Source organism: Lynx rufus, unplaced genomic scaffold (genome assembly GCF_022079265.1).
Source record: "Lynx rufus isolate CCGP_SWC_20201006 ecotype Redwood Valley unplaced genomic scaffold, mLynRuf1.p SCAF_27, whole genome shotgun sequence".
NCBI classification, from domain to species: domain Eukaryota; kingdom Metazoa; phylum Chordata; class Mammalia; order Carnivora; family Felidae; genus Lynx; species Lynx rufus.
The window spans coordinates 15,344,267-15,356,783 of record NW_025814842.1 but is presented as its reverse complement, the minus strand read 5'-3'; the positions used below and the strand labels follow the sequence as shown (position 1 = coordinate 15,356,783).

Genomic DNA, 12,517 nt, shown 5'->3' with positions numbered 1-12,517 from the left:
AGATCATGACCTGAGCTGAAATCAAGAGTTGGACGGTTAACTGACTGAGCCAGCTAGGCACCGCTCACCCCTCAACACCATTAAAGGAAACAACAATGGGATCATAGGGTTTCTTGGGGTGAGTCAGTCTGTGAGTCTTCTGATTAATCCCTTTTAGGTGGAGCTGATCAGAATAATGTTCAACATCAACCCCCTGGAGAACCTGAAGCTGTACATCAGCAGCCGGCCTCCCCTTGTGGTCTTTATGATCAGTGTCAGCGCCATGGCAATAGCTTTCCTGACCTTGGGCTATTTCTTCAAAATCAAGGAGATTAAGTCACCGGAAATGGCAGAGGTATTGTATATTTTAAGTTTTCCTGTCAGGCTGGCCCGACCTTACCCAGTGGGAGAACACCCTTGCGCTCTCCACACACCTTTCTTTGATGGGGACATTTTAACCCAGTGAGAAAGAGCAGCATTTATTCACGATCTTTTGTCTTCCCTATGACTCACTTTGTTAGAAGGTATCTAGTTAGGTAACTGTTGATTTAAATAATGCCATCAGTTTCAGTTAGACTATTTCAGCAATGAAACATGTATTTTGGAAAATATATTTGTAAAAATGTTTGTGTCAGGAAGGCCAGGAACTAACATATTTGCTGTTATTAAATTAATAATAAGTAATTTAAATTTATCTTAAATTAGCTAATTGCTGTTTTTGAAAACTGTAAATATTTGTTATCTTGAAGCCACATGTCATGGAATTTCTTTTAGCTGTACCGATAGCTTTGTCACTGCCAAAGAAGGGATGCTAAAGAAATAGAACACCTGAGTCTTATTTCCAAATATATTTGTCTTTTTTATTAGGCCGAATTTCAGTTATCTACAAACTTGCTTTCTAGATTTTTATGTTGTGGTCAGTTTAAATACATTATTGGGGTATTGCTCTTTAATCCTTAATCTAGGCATATAATAGTTTGAACACTCATAATACAGATCTTAAAAGGTGTATTTTTGCAAATACAAAGAAAACAATACAAAATTAACAATTCTTAACAAAAGTGAATGATAATGTACCTATTAATAAATATATTTTACATGTTAGAAATAATGCTGAATTAATGATACGGTGAATTTACTGGTGGATAAAGTTTCTTTCAGGACAAATGAGTACCTGTCATCGTAGATTCCCGGAGTTCCTTCTCTTACCCTTTTTCTTCTTGGGTGTGTTCCTAGGTGGGAGTAGGAGCGGGAGTGGGGGTTGAGACTGCAGCGTTGCCTCATTGTGTGTGCCTCGTGACTAAGAGGAGGGTTCTACCCTGTGTAATGGGGATCATGGCCTTTTCTGCTCTCTGGTATTCTAGATCCTAGAATACCTTGACAGGAAGGGCCACCTTCACAAGTGAACTCTTTCAGATGGTTTAGGTAACAAGTTTTAGCTGTTTCTACCATGAAACCCTTTCAAAGAGTTTCTAACCAAGAAGAGACCTACTGGCTGGCTCAGTTTTCCCTCTTTTCTGACTCTGAATCTTTAAAGGTTGTGCAAATAGGCTGTACTCACATTAGGGCTGAAAATGAATATTCTAGTCAGAACCAGGGCTCCGCAGCATCCTGGCATTACTTTTCTTCAGAGCCCAAGGCCATGTTGAACACTCAGCCAAGCTAAGTGATTAAGAGGTAGCCTGGATAATTAGTCTTTAATAATCAAAATGGAGCCTGACATTGGCTTTGACCAGCTGTTCAAAATGGACTTGAACTCTGCAGGAAAGCAGTGCCAGGATACTGCAGAACTTTGGTTATGATTAACTTAGTGCTTTTCTTTTCAAATGAGGATCTGAGGAATATGGGTGAAGTTTGGGGCTATGAGTCAAAAAACTTAATCCAGATTGTGCCTTCAGCTGTGGGACTGGAGAGCCCTTAAAGTTGCTCTGGGCCTCAGTTCCCTCATGTCTGGAGTATGAAGGGATGGGACTAGAATGTTCATTTTCAGCTCCAATTTTCAGTTCAATTTCAACTCAGGTCTCCTGAGTTTGTAGGTTTGGGGAGAATGTAATTTTATACATCGAGTTGCAGTCTTACTAAATACCATGCACTGATCCGCTGATGCTGTAAAGGTAGACTCACTTGACTGCTCAAGGATTGCTCAGATGGCTTTTTATTTAATGCAGCAAGGAAAAGGTTTTTTGAGAGGTAGCCTCATGAGGGGACGAGAGAGAAAGCCTCAAATCCGCCTCCCTGAAGGAGAGTCAGGGATATCAAATAGCATTAAAAAAATTTTTTTTTGATGTTTATTTATTTCTGAGAGAGAGAACACGAGTGAGGGAGAGGCAGAGAGAGAGGGAGACACAGAATCCAAAGCCGGTTCCAGGCTCGATGTGGGGCTCGAATTCACAAACTGTGAGATCATGACCTGAGCCGAAGTCGGACGCTCCACCGACTGAACCATCCAGGCGCCCCTCAAGTGGCATTTTTAATCAGTGGCTAGTGTTAGAGTAATTGGAAGTGTAACTGGGTTTGTCTTCACATTTGGCAACTTTTTGTAGACTAATGTTGCTGGGACAGAGAAGTTCTGTCGGACAGCCTAGGTTAGTTTGTTGTCACTGTTTCGGCCTGAGTTCATCTTCGCATTTCTGTGAAAATCAAAATAGAACCAGGTGGGTACTTTACTAGGTTGGTTTCAGTTTAATCATGACATAATCAGCTGTATGTGTTTTTAAAATTGCTTATGATTTAGATCATCAGTACAGACCGTAAGAGAAGCCTGATAAATATCGTTTCCCTTCCTTTCTGAAATTGTTCTGTTTTAAGGTGGTCACGTTCCAAAGTCCATGACAAGGCGGGGGAAGTACCACATGAATATTGGTATTGACTACACTTTTGCATTCTACAGAGAGAAAGCAAGATGTATAGAATTGCCCTTTTGAGGAATTATTTTAAGGCAGCCTTATTTACTTATTTATTTTTTAAGTTTTATTTATTTAAGTAATCTCTACACCCAACGTGGGGCTTGAACTCACAACCCCAAGATCAAGAGTTGCATGCCTTTCCTTCTGACTAAGCCAGCAAGACACCCCAAGGCTGCCTAATTTTTAAAAAATAACTAATTGTGGGGCGCCTGCTGGCTTAGTTGGTAGAGCGGGTGACTCTTGAGCTTGGGATTGTGCATTCAAGCCCCACATTGAGTGTAGAGATTACTTAAAAACAAAATCTTAAAAATAATGGATTATTTTTTTGGCTAATTAAATTGGATGAATGCTTTTAATTTTTAATTTTAACTTTTATTACTTTCATTTAAGCTTTCTTTTCAGGTTTGGTTCTGAAGCTAGATCATTTTCTATAAGTATGTGCTATTTTGGTTTGTTTTCTACACAGTTTCTTGAATAAGTTGGTTTAATCTCCTGGTATATTTAATATCTCATGCCAGTTAAGAATTCATATTTTAGATTGTGAATATGAGAGTGATTTGGAAACCCCACTGTTACACCAACACAAGAGGCTGATGGCTGTATTGTCATTGCTGTTTTAAATGAGTGACTCAGAAGTGTCATTCCCCTGCAGCCCTGTGACGCCACACTGGGGGGTCGTCAGGTCGTGGCCAGATGGTGTGGTGGCAGCACTTTCCGACTTTCTCACACTTACTTCCCTCTGTTGCATTTTACTGCAGGATTGGAACACGTTTCTGCTGCGGTTTAACGATTTGGACTTGTGTGTATCCGAGAATGAAACGTTAAAGCACCTCACAAATGACACCACGGCTCCGGAGAGCACAATGACCAGCGGGCAGGCCAGAGCGTCCACCCAGTCCCCTCAGGCCCTGGAGGATTCAGGCCCAGTTAACATCTCAGTTGCGATCACCCTAACCCTGGACCCGCTGAAGCCCTTTGGAGGGTACTCCCGCAATGTCACCCATCTGTACTCGACCATTTTAGGGCATCAGATTGGACTTTCAGGTGTGTGAGTGTAGCCATTTTCCTTCCAGATTTTCTTAGGCAACAACTCTTCGAAGACAGAGTATTAGTAGTATGTGGTCTTTACTCATCAGACTATTTTTATTTTTGCATGTCTCTCCTTTTCTTGAGTTTGAACTAAATGAAGTCAAGAAGGAACTATTTCTACTACATCTTCACTTAAAGTGTTTGGTATATAGTAGGCGCTCAATAAAAGCAGCCGAGAAGCAACTTTAAGGCCTCGTTCTGGTTTTAATACTTACAAGCACAAATTTTTATTCAAGTTTCTCATCATGGAGTTTTCAATACATACTATAAATATTGTTATTAGTCTACAAATATAAATATTGTTATAGTCTACAAATTTTTGAATGCCTACATTAGCTCAGCCCTAGCTGCTGAAAAGAACTAGAAAAAGGCTAAGGTCTGGTTTTGTCCAGTTGGAATTTTAGGATTATGGAAGAGACAAGGATAACATGAGTTAATATTCATCAGGCACTTAACAATAGTTCGTGGCACAAAGGAAATGCTATATTAAGTGCGTGTTAAGTAATATTAAAAATTAACACCTAGGGGCGCCTGGGTGGCTCAGTCAGTTGAGCCTGGGTGGCTCAGTCAGATCTCACAGTTGTGAGATCAAGCCCCAAATTGGGTTTCGCGTTGGGTGTGGAGCCTACTTAACATTCTCTCTCTCTCCTCTCCTGCCCCTCTCCCACTTGCGCACCCTCTCTCAAAAAATAAAAAAAATAAACATCTACAGAACAGTGAGCACTGCCCTTTGACCAATAGTGTCCTCTGACCATGACAGACTATCAAGTGATTCAGGAGAGTGTTGAGGAAGTAGTGGAAGCTGGGATAATTAGGAAAGGCTTCATTGCGGAGGCCTGGACCTTAGAAGAAGTATCTTTGGTTCTTTGTTACCAAGAGCCTCTTAAAGTCCTCAGGTAGCTTAAAGTGCTTGGCAGCCTCCTGCTGGTTTTACAGGCGAGAGCTGCTCCCGTGGGACTGAGGTGAGAGGGTGACTTCTGGGCATCAAGTGGACCTTCCGCTGTGGTATCAGAAGACCTTCATTTTTGTTTTAGCTTCTTTAGCCCTTACCAGTTCCCTGCCCTTTCTTAAGTCCGTTAGACCTTCTGATCCTCAGTCTGCTCCTACGTGAAAGGGGAACATCAGTACTTCTGTGGTCACGTCCATGGGCTAATGGCACACTTTACGTGAAAGAACACATACAAAAGCAATTTGAAAATGGTACGAGTGCTGTTCACATGCGAAAATAGTGGTGATCATGGCTCACCCAGCCCCCAGCTTTCCAACTCAGTCACTGTGGGCCCTTGCCTGACATCTCTAGGTGCTGGCAAACAGCGGCCCCTCTCATTTGCCAAGCTGTGGCTCTACCAGGTGAGCAGGCCTCAGAGCCTGGCTCAGAACTCTTGTTCCTAAAATCCCACAAAGGCAGGTGTGTTTCTTCTGTGGGCTGATAGGTGATTCCTGGGTGGGTTTGATTCCAGGATTCATTGAAATCCCAGAACATAACAAATATATGAGTTCTTACCTTTGTTTACCAAACACCCCCCCACCCCGATTTCTCTTTCCTAGGCAGGGAAGCCCACGAGGAGATAAACATTACCTTTACCCTGCCTACAGCCTGGAGTTCGGACGACTGCGCCCTTCACGGTCACTGTGAGCAGGTGGTGTTCACAGCCTGCATGACCCTCACAGCCAACCCCGGCGTGTTCCCCGTCACCGTGTAAGTGGCTTCCTGGGCCCAGTGGTTGCGTGTCACGCGCTCCATGTACCAGAGTGTGACTGGGGCACTTTAGCAGCAGACTCTCAGGGTGGCTTCCAGTCAGTTACTCTGTAAGACTGTCACAGCCAGACGTGGCTGAAGGATTATTTAAGTTGACTTTGGAATCTTACAGGTAGAACTTCTGCATAGAAGTATTAAAGAGCGAGTGAATCCTTCCGCAGGTGGTAAAAGCATCTGGTTTTTGTTACATGTTCTTAGGCTGCCTTTCCTGTTGGTGGAAGCATGTCACAGAAAAGTAAGAGCTGATCCTGTGACCAGAATGACATAATGAAGCTTCCCGAAACGTGAAGTTTTGATCTCCGTTATTCAGAAGGAGTTATTTTTTAAATCGAGAGCATAAATGAATCTTATTTTCTGTGAAATAGTTTCTGTTGGTGAAATTTCTGCTTCGAATTTTTTGCATGGCTATCAGTGTTACCACTTGGTCTTTTAAGGTTTTTGGGGTTTTTTTTGCCTCTCCTTTCTCTGTGAAGGATATGATGATCTATAGATACATAAAATACATTAGACGTAGCCTATTTAAAAGAATTCTGTGATGAACCCTTTTTTAAATAAGAATAGTTATCCTGTGATTTATCTATTTGAGACATTTGGAGATTGTAGGACAAGAGCAGGTAAGTTAAACATTTGCTATTGGCTGTGTGTGACCAATTATATATAATAAAATGGAGTCGTCTGTGCATAAAACTTCCAGTTGTGACTAAGAATTTAGATAATTTGAGAAACTGGGTTTAAAAGGAGCAAGTGTCTCTTTGGCTGCGTCGTATGCAAGAGAACCGTGTTGACTGACCTGCGGAGGCAAAGGTCTTAACAACCGGACTCGTGAACGTGACACGCCGATTTCTTATTCCGTTACGTGTTTAATAATTTTTTAGAAATCTGTGAACGAAAAACATCATGTGATTTTCCTTAAATGTGTGTCTCTTATCTCTCCTTTCCACGCGTGTGGCTGTGCTCAGTATTGTGCCGGGGCTGCGGGGGAGACACAAGGAACCGTCTCAGGCCACTGAGCACGTGTCTTTGCCACTCTTCCCCTGCAGGCAGCCACCGCACTGTGTTCCTGACACATACAGCAATGCCACGCTCTGGTACAAGATCTTCACGACTGCCAGAGATGCCAACACAAAATACGCTCAAGATTACAATCCTTTCTGGTGTTACAAGGGGGCCATTGGAAAAGTCTATCATGCTTTAAATCCCAAGCTTACAGTTATTGTTCCGGATGTAAGTGAGAAAAGTCGTGTGTGTGTCCCTGCGTCTGAGAACTATTAGCGTAGGCCCTCTTTACCTCGGTGGGCTAGCTTAGCTCATGCCATTCTAGATTTCCAGCTGGGTCGGGAGACTAGAGACTTGGGAAATAGGCCACCTTTTTAGCTAACCAGCCCTGCATTTGTTGCTCATTTTCTGCGCCGCTCGGCTGCGGTTACTCGTTGAGCAGCTGTCGTGTGCCCGACCCATGGGGGTGACGAGAGGTGCTTATACCGTCTGCTCAGTCACACCGCCACTCAGAATATTTGGTTAGCGTCAATTTGAGCAAAATAAATAAGTTTGGAATTTAGAAAGGTAGAAGTAAATAGGAGGAGCTGAGTCTTTGGCCAGATATGGAGAGCTGGAGAGGATCTTACTTAATAAGGAGGAAGACCAGTGGATCTGGACCAGTGGATGGGAGGCTCATTTAGCCTCCTGCTTAGACTTGAACCTGCTTTTAACAGACTGCACGGATTATTGTAAACGCCCTTACTTTTGTTCTGGTCACTATATGTCAGGTGGGTTTCTTTTCTTTTTGCCTGGTCCTTTTCTCTTACATCTCATTTTATCAAGTTGTAGAAGTTGGTGGGCTGGGGCCCTGCAAGGAGTCACCAATGGAGATCAGGCTGGATGCTGGGCAGAGACCAGGTTCCAGAAAGATCTTTATGCCTTGCTGAGGGACACTGTAGGGTCTTTGTGAAGCAGTGTGTTAGGAAGGCTGGTCTCCCACCTGATGACGTGTTTATGCGATGGAGCCCAAGGCTTGATGTTTCAAGGCCTGGAGACGTGTGAAGGAAAAGGGAGGGAAGCACGGCTGGGACGCGGCAGCTGGCAGGCCTGGTGACTGACTGCACGTGGGAGGTCAGAGAGGAGTGAATCAGGGACTTGAAAAGGGGGAGAAAGGCAGAGGAATGAAGCTGCCCAAGGGGAGAAGCCTTCCTGGTGGGGGAGTGACAAGGAATTAGGAACACAGTCTTGGGCTGTCAGCCATGTGACCTGAGGGCAGTCAGAGGACTCAAGAGAAGGGTCTGGATTAAGGCCTCTGGTCTCTGGGAACTTCAGGGGTGGGGGGAAATGGGGACAGGGCGTTCTTGGGTTCCTGGGCAGTGTAGGAGTGCAGAAGCCAGGGCAGGGGGCTGCCTTAGGAAGGAGTGGGTGGTTCCAGGAATACCATCTTTACTTAGATCCAGCTTTAATAGTTTAGAAGAGAAAAAGAGAAACCTCCTTTCAGTTTGAGAATTCAAGTTTAGGCGAGTCAGGAGGTTATGAACCCTGTTTCCAGAAACCCAGCATTAAAATCTTTCAGTAACTCAGTGCAGATGTTTCTGGTTTATTCTCTTCATTTAGGATGACCGTTCATTAATAAATTTGCATCTCATGCACACCAGTTACTTCCTCTTCGTGATGGTGATAACAATGTTTTGCTATGCGGTTATCAAAGGCAGACCCAGCAAATTGCGTCAGAGCAATCCTGACTTTTGTCCTGAGAAGGTGAGCAGTGGGTGGGTCTGGCCGAGATTTTGCTGGAGATCTCTGCAGACAGGAAGTCCCCACTTAGTCCCCGTTCCATTTATTGTGGATGGCACCTTTCCACCAGAGAAATTAGTTACTGTCTTTTTTTTTTTTTATGTTTGTTTCTTTTTGAGAGAGAGACACATACAGACTGGGAGCAGGGGAGGGGCAGAGAGAGAGGGAGACACAGGATCTGAAACAGACTCCAGGCTCCAAGCTTTCAGCACAGAGCCCAACATAGGGCTCAAACTCACTAGTTCAATTAGTGAGACTCGTTCCTGTCTTTTTATCAGATGTAGTCTACTCTCAGCCTAAATGATGATTTTGGATTTTCAGTCGTATACCCAAGCCTTAGCTGGCAAAAGGTACTGATTGGGAATTGTTCTCAAAGTCCTACTGGAGAGCAGCCGACCCTGAAGGGCTGTTTCCTCTCAGTTTCTATCGGCTTGAGAAATCCTCTCCTAGAATGCTGATCAGGGTTTGAAAACTGTTAACTCTGTCTCATCATGGTGTTTCCACTAGATCAGCTACTTCCTGCAATGGACTTTGAGATTTCTCTTCATTCTCTGCCAAGTGACCTTGTTTTCTTAGGGATTTAGTAATTCCCCTGCCTGATCGATGCATTCCGTATGGCTCCCTGGTGTTTGGTTGGGGACCCGAACTCAGTAAGAGTACTGGGCGGGGCTGAGTTACCTGGGCTTTACCGTGTGACCGGATTGCTCCTCCTCTTCTTTTCTAGGTGGCTTTGGCTGATGCCTAATCCCACAACTGCCCGTTTTCTAAGAGAGACTGAGAGAACCATAATCATTGCCTGCTGAACCCAGCCTGGGCCTGGACACTCTGTGAATATATTATCTTGCAATGTTGGGTTATTCCAGCCAAAGACATTTCAAGTGCCTGTAACTGATTTGTATATATTTATAAAAATCTATTCCGAAATTGGTCCAATGATGCACGTGCTTCACACTGGGTGCAGCGGGAACCCTTCAGCCTCACCTGTGGACTTGGGATGGTTCTGCGTAGCGCCAGAGAGGAGCGTGATCTTACTGCTGGGGAGCAGACCATGCCGTCTTTGCCAAGGTCACAGGGGCATTTCATTGCTGGTGGGGTTGAGGTTTGCTTTGGTTCTTGTTTCAGCCCGATATGTACAGAACGTTCCAAACAGTCTGCACCTTCGATATGATACTGCATTTCCAAAGCCACCAATCCATTTTGTGGATTTTATGTGTCTGTGGCTTAATAATCATGGTAACAATAATACCTTTTTCTCCGTTTTGCTTGCAAGGAAACATACCTATCTTTCTTAGTTTTTTGTTCTGTTTGTTTTTTTTCTTTGAAGAACAAGTAAAATAGTCACATTTTAATACTACTCTAGTTAGGACAGACTTGTGCTTTTATCTTGAGTAAAGAGTTAAATATTTAAAAATCACCTACATGGTAAAGATCTAAGTTTCATTTTCCACATGGATGGTGAGGAACCTGGTCTTGTTTGAGTTGAGTTGGCACAGAATGTGCCACTGTCCTTTTCTTCTCCGTTGTCCCTTCCCTCCTTTATAAAAGTTAAAGCAGTGTCCTCACTCAAAAGAGCTTAAAAATTAAGTAAATGGCTCTAGAGTAGAAATTAGCTGTTCTGTTTTCTGGAGTGCAGCTGGCAGTATAGAAAGAGAGACAGATGATTCAGTCTCATAGTTGCAAAAGAGCTTCTTCTTTGAAGAGGGAGTGGATTTTTTTTCTTCTTTTTACTTTTTGCATATGTTTTTATGCAATGAACATATCTTCAGAAGGAAAATGGCAGCTCGTAGATCAGTAACGTGGAAACAATGCCTGTGAAATTTGAGGAAAGGACTTCTGATTTGCCACGTATCAGGAAAACCCAAAGCATTTTTCTTTCCTGTGGCATTTGGATGATCTAAATCTTTTATCCCTTTTTCTTTCTGCTCCATATTTATGTTTTAAAAAATTGTGTTACTTTTTCTAGTCCTTTGTTGTTTCTTGTATTCTTACGGTTTTTCCTTAATAGCTCTTTGCCTTAATAAGTCCTTGTCATTACTGACTTCTGTGTTCTCCTGAGCAACATTATGTAGCACAAGGGCAATTAAAACCTTAGACGTGACTCTCAGCACTTTTTCCCCTGAACTTCAGGTCTGTAGTCTGTTCCCAATTAGAATTAGTCCTGCAGTCTGAAATAATTGGCCTAGAACATTTGATCCCAGGCATTCTTGAATGGAAAACAATTGTGGGCTCTTACTGAAGATTATTAAAATAATCACTGTAGTAACTTAATATGTTAATATCCCCCCTTTTTTTTTCCTTTTAGTACATTTCAAGTGTAGTGATCATACTTGTCTATCCAGTTTTTTTTATGAGTTGCTTACATGATGCATGGCTAACCTGGTCCTTTAGTTTTCTCTTTAGAGACTTTGAGACTTTTATGAGACAAGATTGAGAAAGAGCCATTTGGCTTGGCCTTTAGAAACATCAGTATTGTTAAGACCAACAGATTTTAGGTTAAGCTGCTACTGAATTGATAAAATCCCCATGAAGTTGAGTTACAGGGATAGATTTATAACTGGCAGAGTAACATAAAAGGAGAAAGACAGGTGGAAAACGTCAGTTTCACTGGTTTGTTCAGTCCAGCTTGTTGCTAATGTTAATTACACTTGTTTTAATAACAGGGAATGGCTGGAATCTCTAGCCAGGGGAGGAAGGACTCTGTTAGGCGTGAGGGAAGGAAGTGCCAAAAATGCCTGGACAGTATGACTTGTCCATGAGGCCAGGACACACACTTAAAAAATCCAGCATTCACTCTAGCAGGTAATTCTCAAAGATCTTCTAGAAACCTAGAGTCAGTCAGGCGTATAAAAGAAAGCGGTGAAGAGGTCTAGGAACCGGAGAGACTTTCATGGAAACTCAGGAAGTCCAGAGTCCTGTTAACATCTGGGCACTTGGAGACAAGGCCCAGTCCTCCGCTGCGTCTTGCTGGGGGACCCTCAGGATTAGAAGAGCGTCCCACACAGGGCCCACAGGCCATTCTGAGTGACCCCGCACGGGAGCACTGGCGCGTCCTCAGGCATCTTGGACTGGAGGTCCAATTAAAGGTTAGCAACTTACTATTAAATGGTTGTTTCAGATCATATTGATCTCTTTCCTTTTTCCTTTTGTGCTTTCACTGTATGACTTGAATCAGTTTTGATTCTATTTGTAAGTTTTTCTCGTCACTAGGAGCCTGCCGTTTCGGTTGCATTTTCTTTGGCAGTCTGTAGGGATTCAGTATCCTGGTTTTCCACCCTCCTGCAGGCGCTGTGGGCTTAGAAGGGCCGGCGGACCCATCTCACTTACCTTGCTGCATGATGGTCAGTAGCTGATCTGTTACGGCATTTACTCCCAGATTCATTTTCTGTGTTTGAAATATGTGCATATGTGCTTTACAGAATAAAACATCTGAGTTTATTTGCCGTGCCTCTGTTTTCCTCCCATCTGATGGGTGTTTTCTAAAGGAAGAACATATGTGATCAGTTACTGGGGGTGTTTTGCAACTTGTTTTCTCCACGTGTCGCTCATCGTCAGGATGTGGGGTGGGCCGCGTCTCCCTCTAAGCTGGCCTCAGCGAACATACAGGTCTTCTCCCTGAGAGTACAAAACCTCTTTGACGGCCCTGGACCAGCAAGTGCCCACAGACTTGACCCAAATCCTGCCCAGAAGTGAGTAAAGTAAGCAATGGAGACCACTGCGGAGCATGTGAGTAGACATGGGGATGTGAAGACGCCCTTCTCAGTTACATAAGCCCTTCACGTGCACTTGGCCTGAGTCACCACCAGAAGCAGACGCCAGCCACTCTGCCTTCTCCTGTCACAGAGCTCCCGCATGTGCCAGACGCCCTGTGCCAGGACGGCGCATCCCCTACAGTTATTTGTGGAGCAGCTTATCAAGGGAGATCGTGTTCGCTAACGTGAATTCTTCTCTTCCCCGATGGGCGGAGGCTCTGTGAACCTCCCCTCCCTTCCCGGCAGGCTCCAGGGTCACA

At 43.7% G+C, this 12,517-nt stretch overlaps 1 protein-coding gene across 1 annotated transcript in view; it reads left to right on the top strand.

The window, feature by feature from the left end:
* TMEM248 (transmembrane protein 248) overlaps positions 1-11,943 on the top strand; it is a 31,394-nt gene extending 19,451 nt beyond the window's left edge. Inside the window, exons 2-7 of the mRNA XM_047089216.1 lie at positions 158-334; positions 3,644-3,929; positions 5,523-5,673; positions 6,774-6,957; positions 8,329-8,472; positions 9,233-11,943. Coding sequence (XP_046945172.1) covers positions 176-334; positions 3,644-3,929; positions 5,523-5,673; positions 6,774-6,957; positions 8,329-8,472; positions 9,233-9,253 — 945 coding nt within the window. The 5' untranslated portion in view covers positions 158-175 and the 3' untranslated portion in view covers positions 9,254-11,943. The remainder of the gene's footprint in view (positions 1-157; positions 335-3,643; positions 3,930-5,522; positions 5,674-6,773; positions 6,958-8,328; positions 8,473-9,232) is intronic.
* Positions 11,944-12,517: the final 574 nt, after the last annotated feature.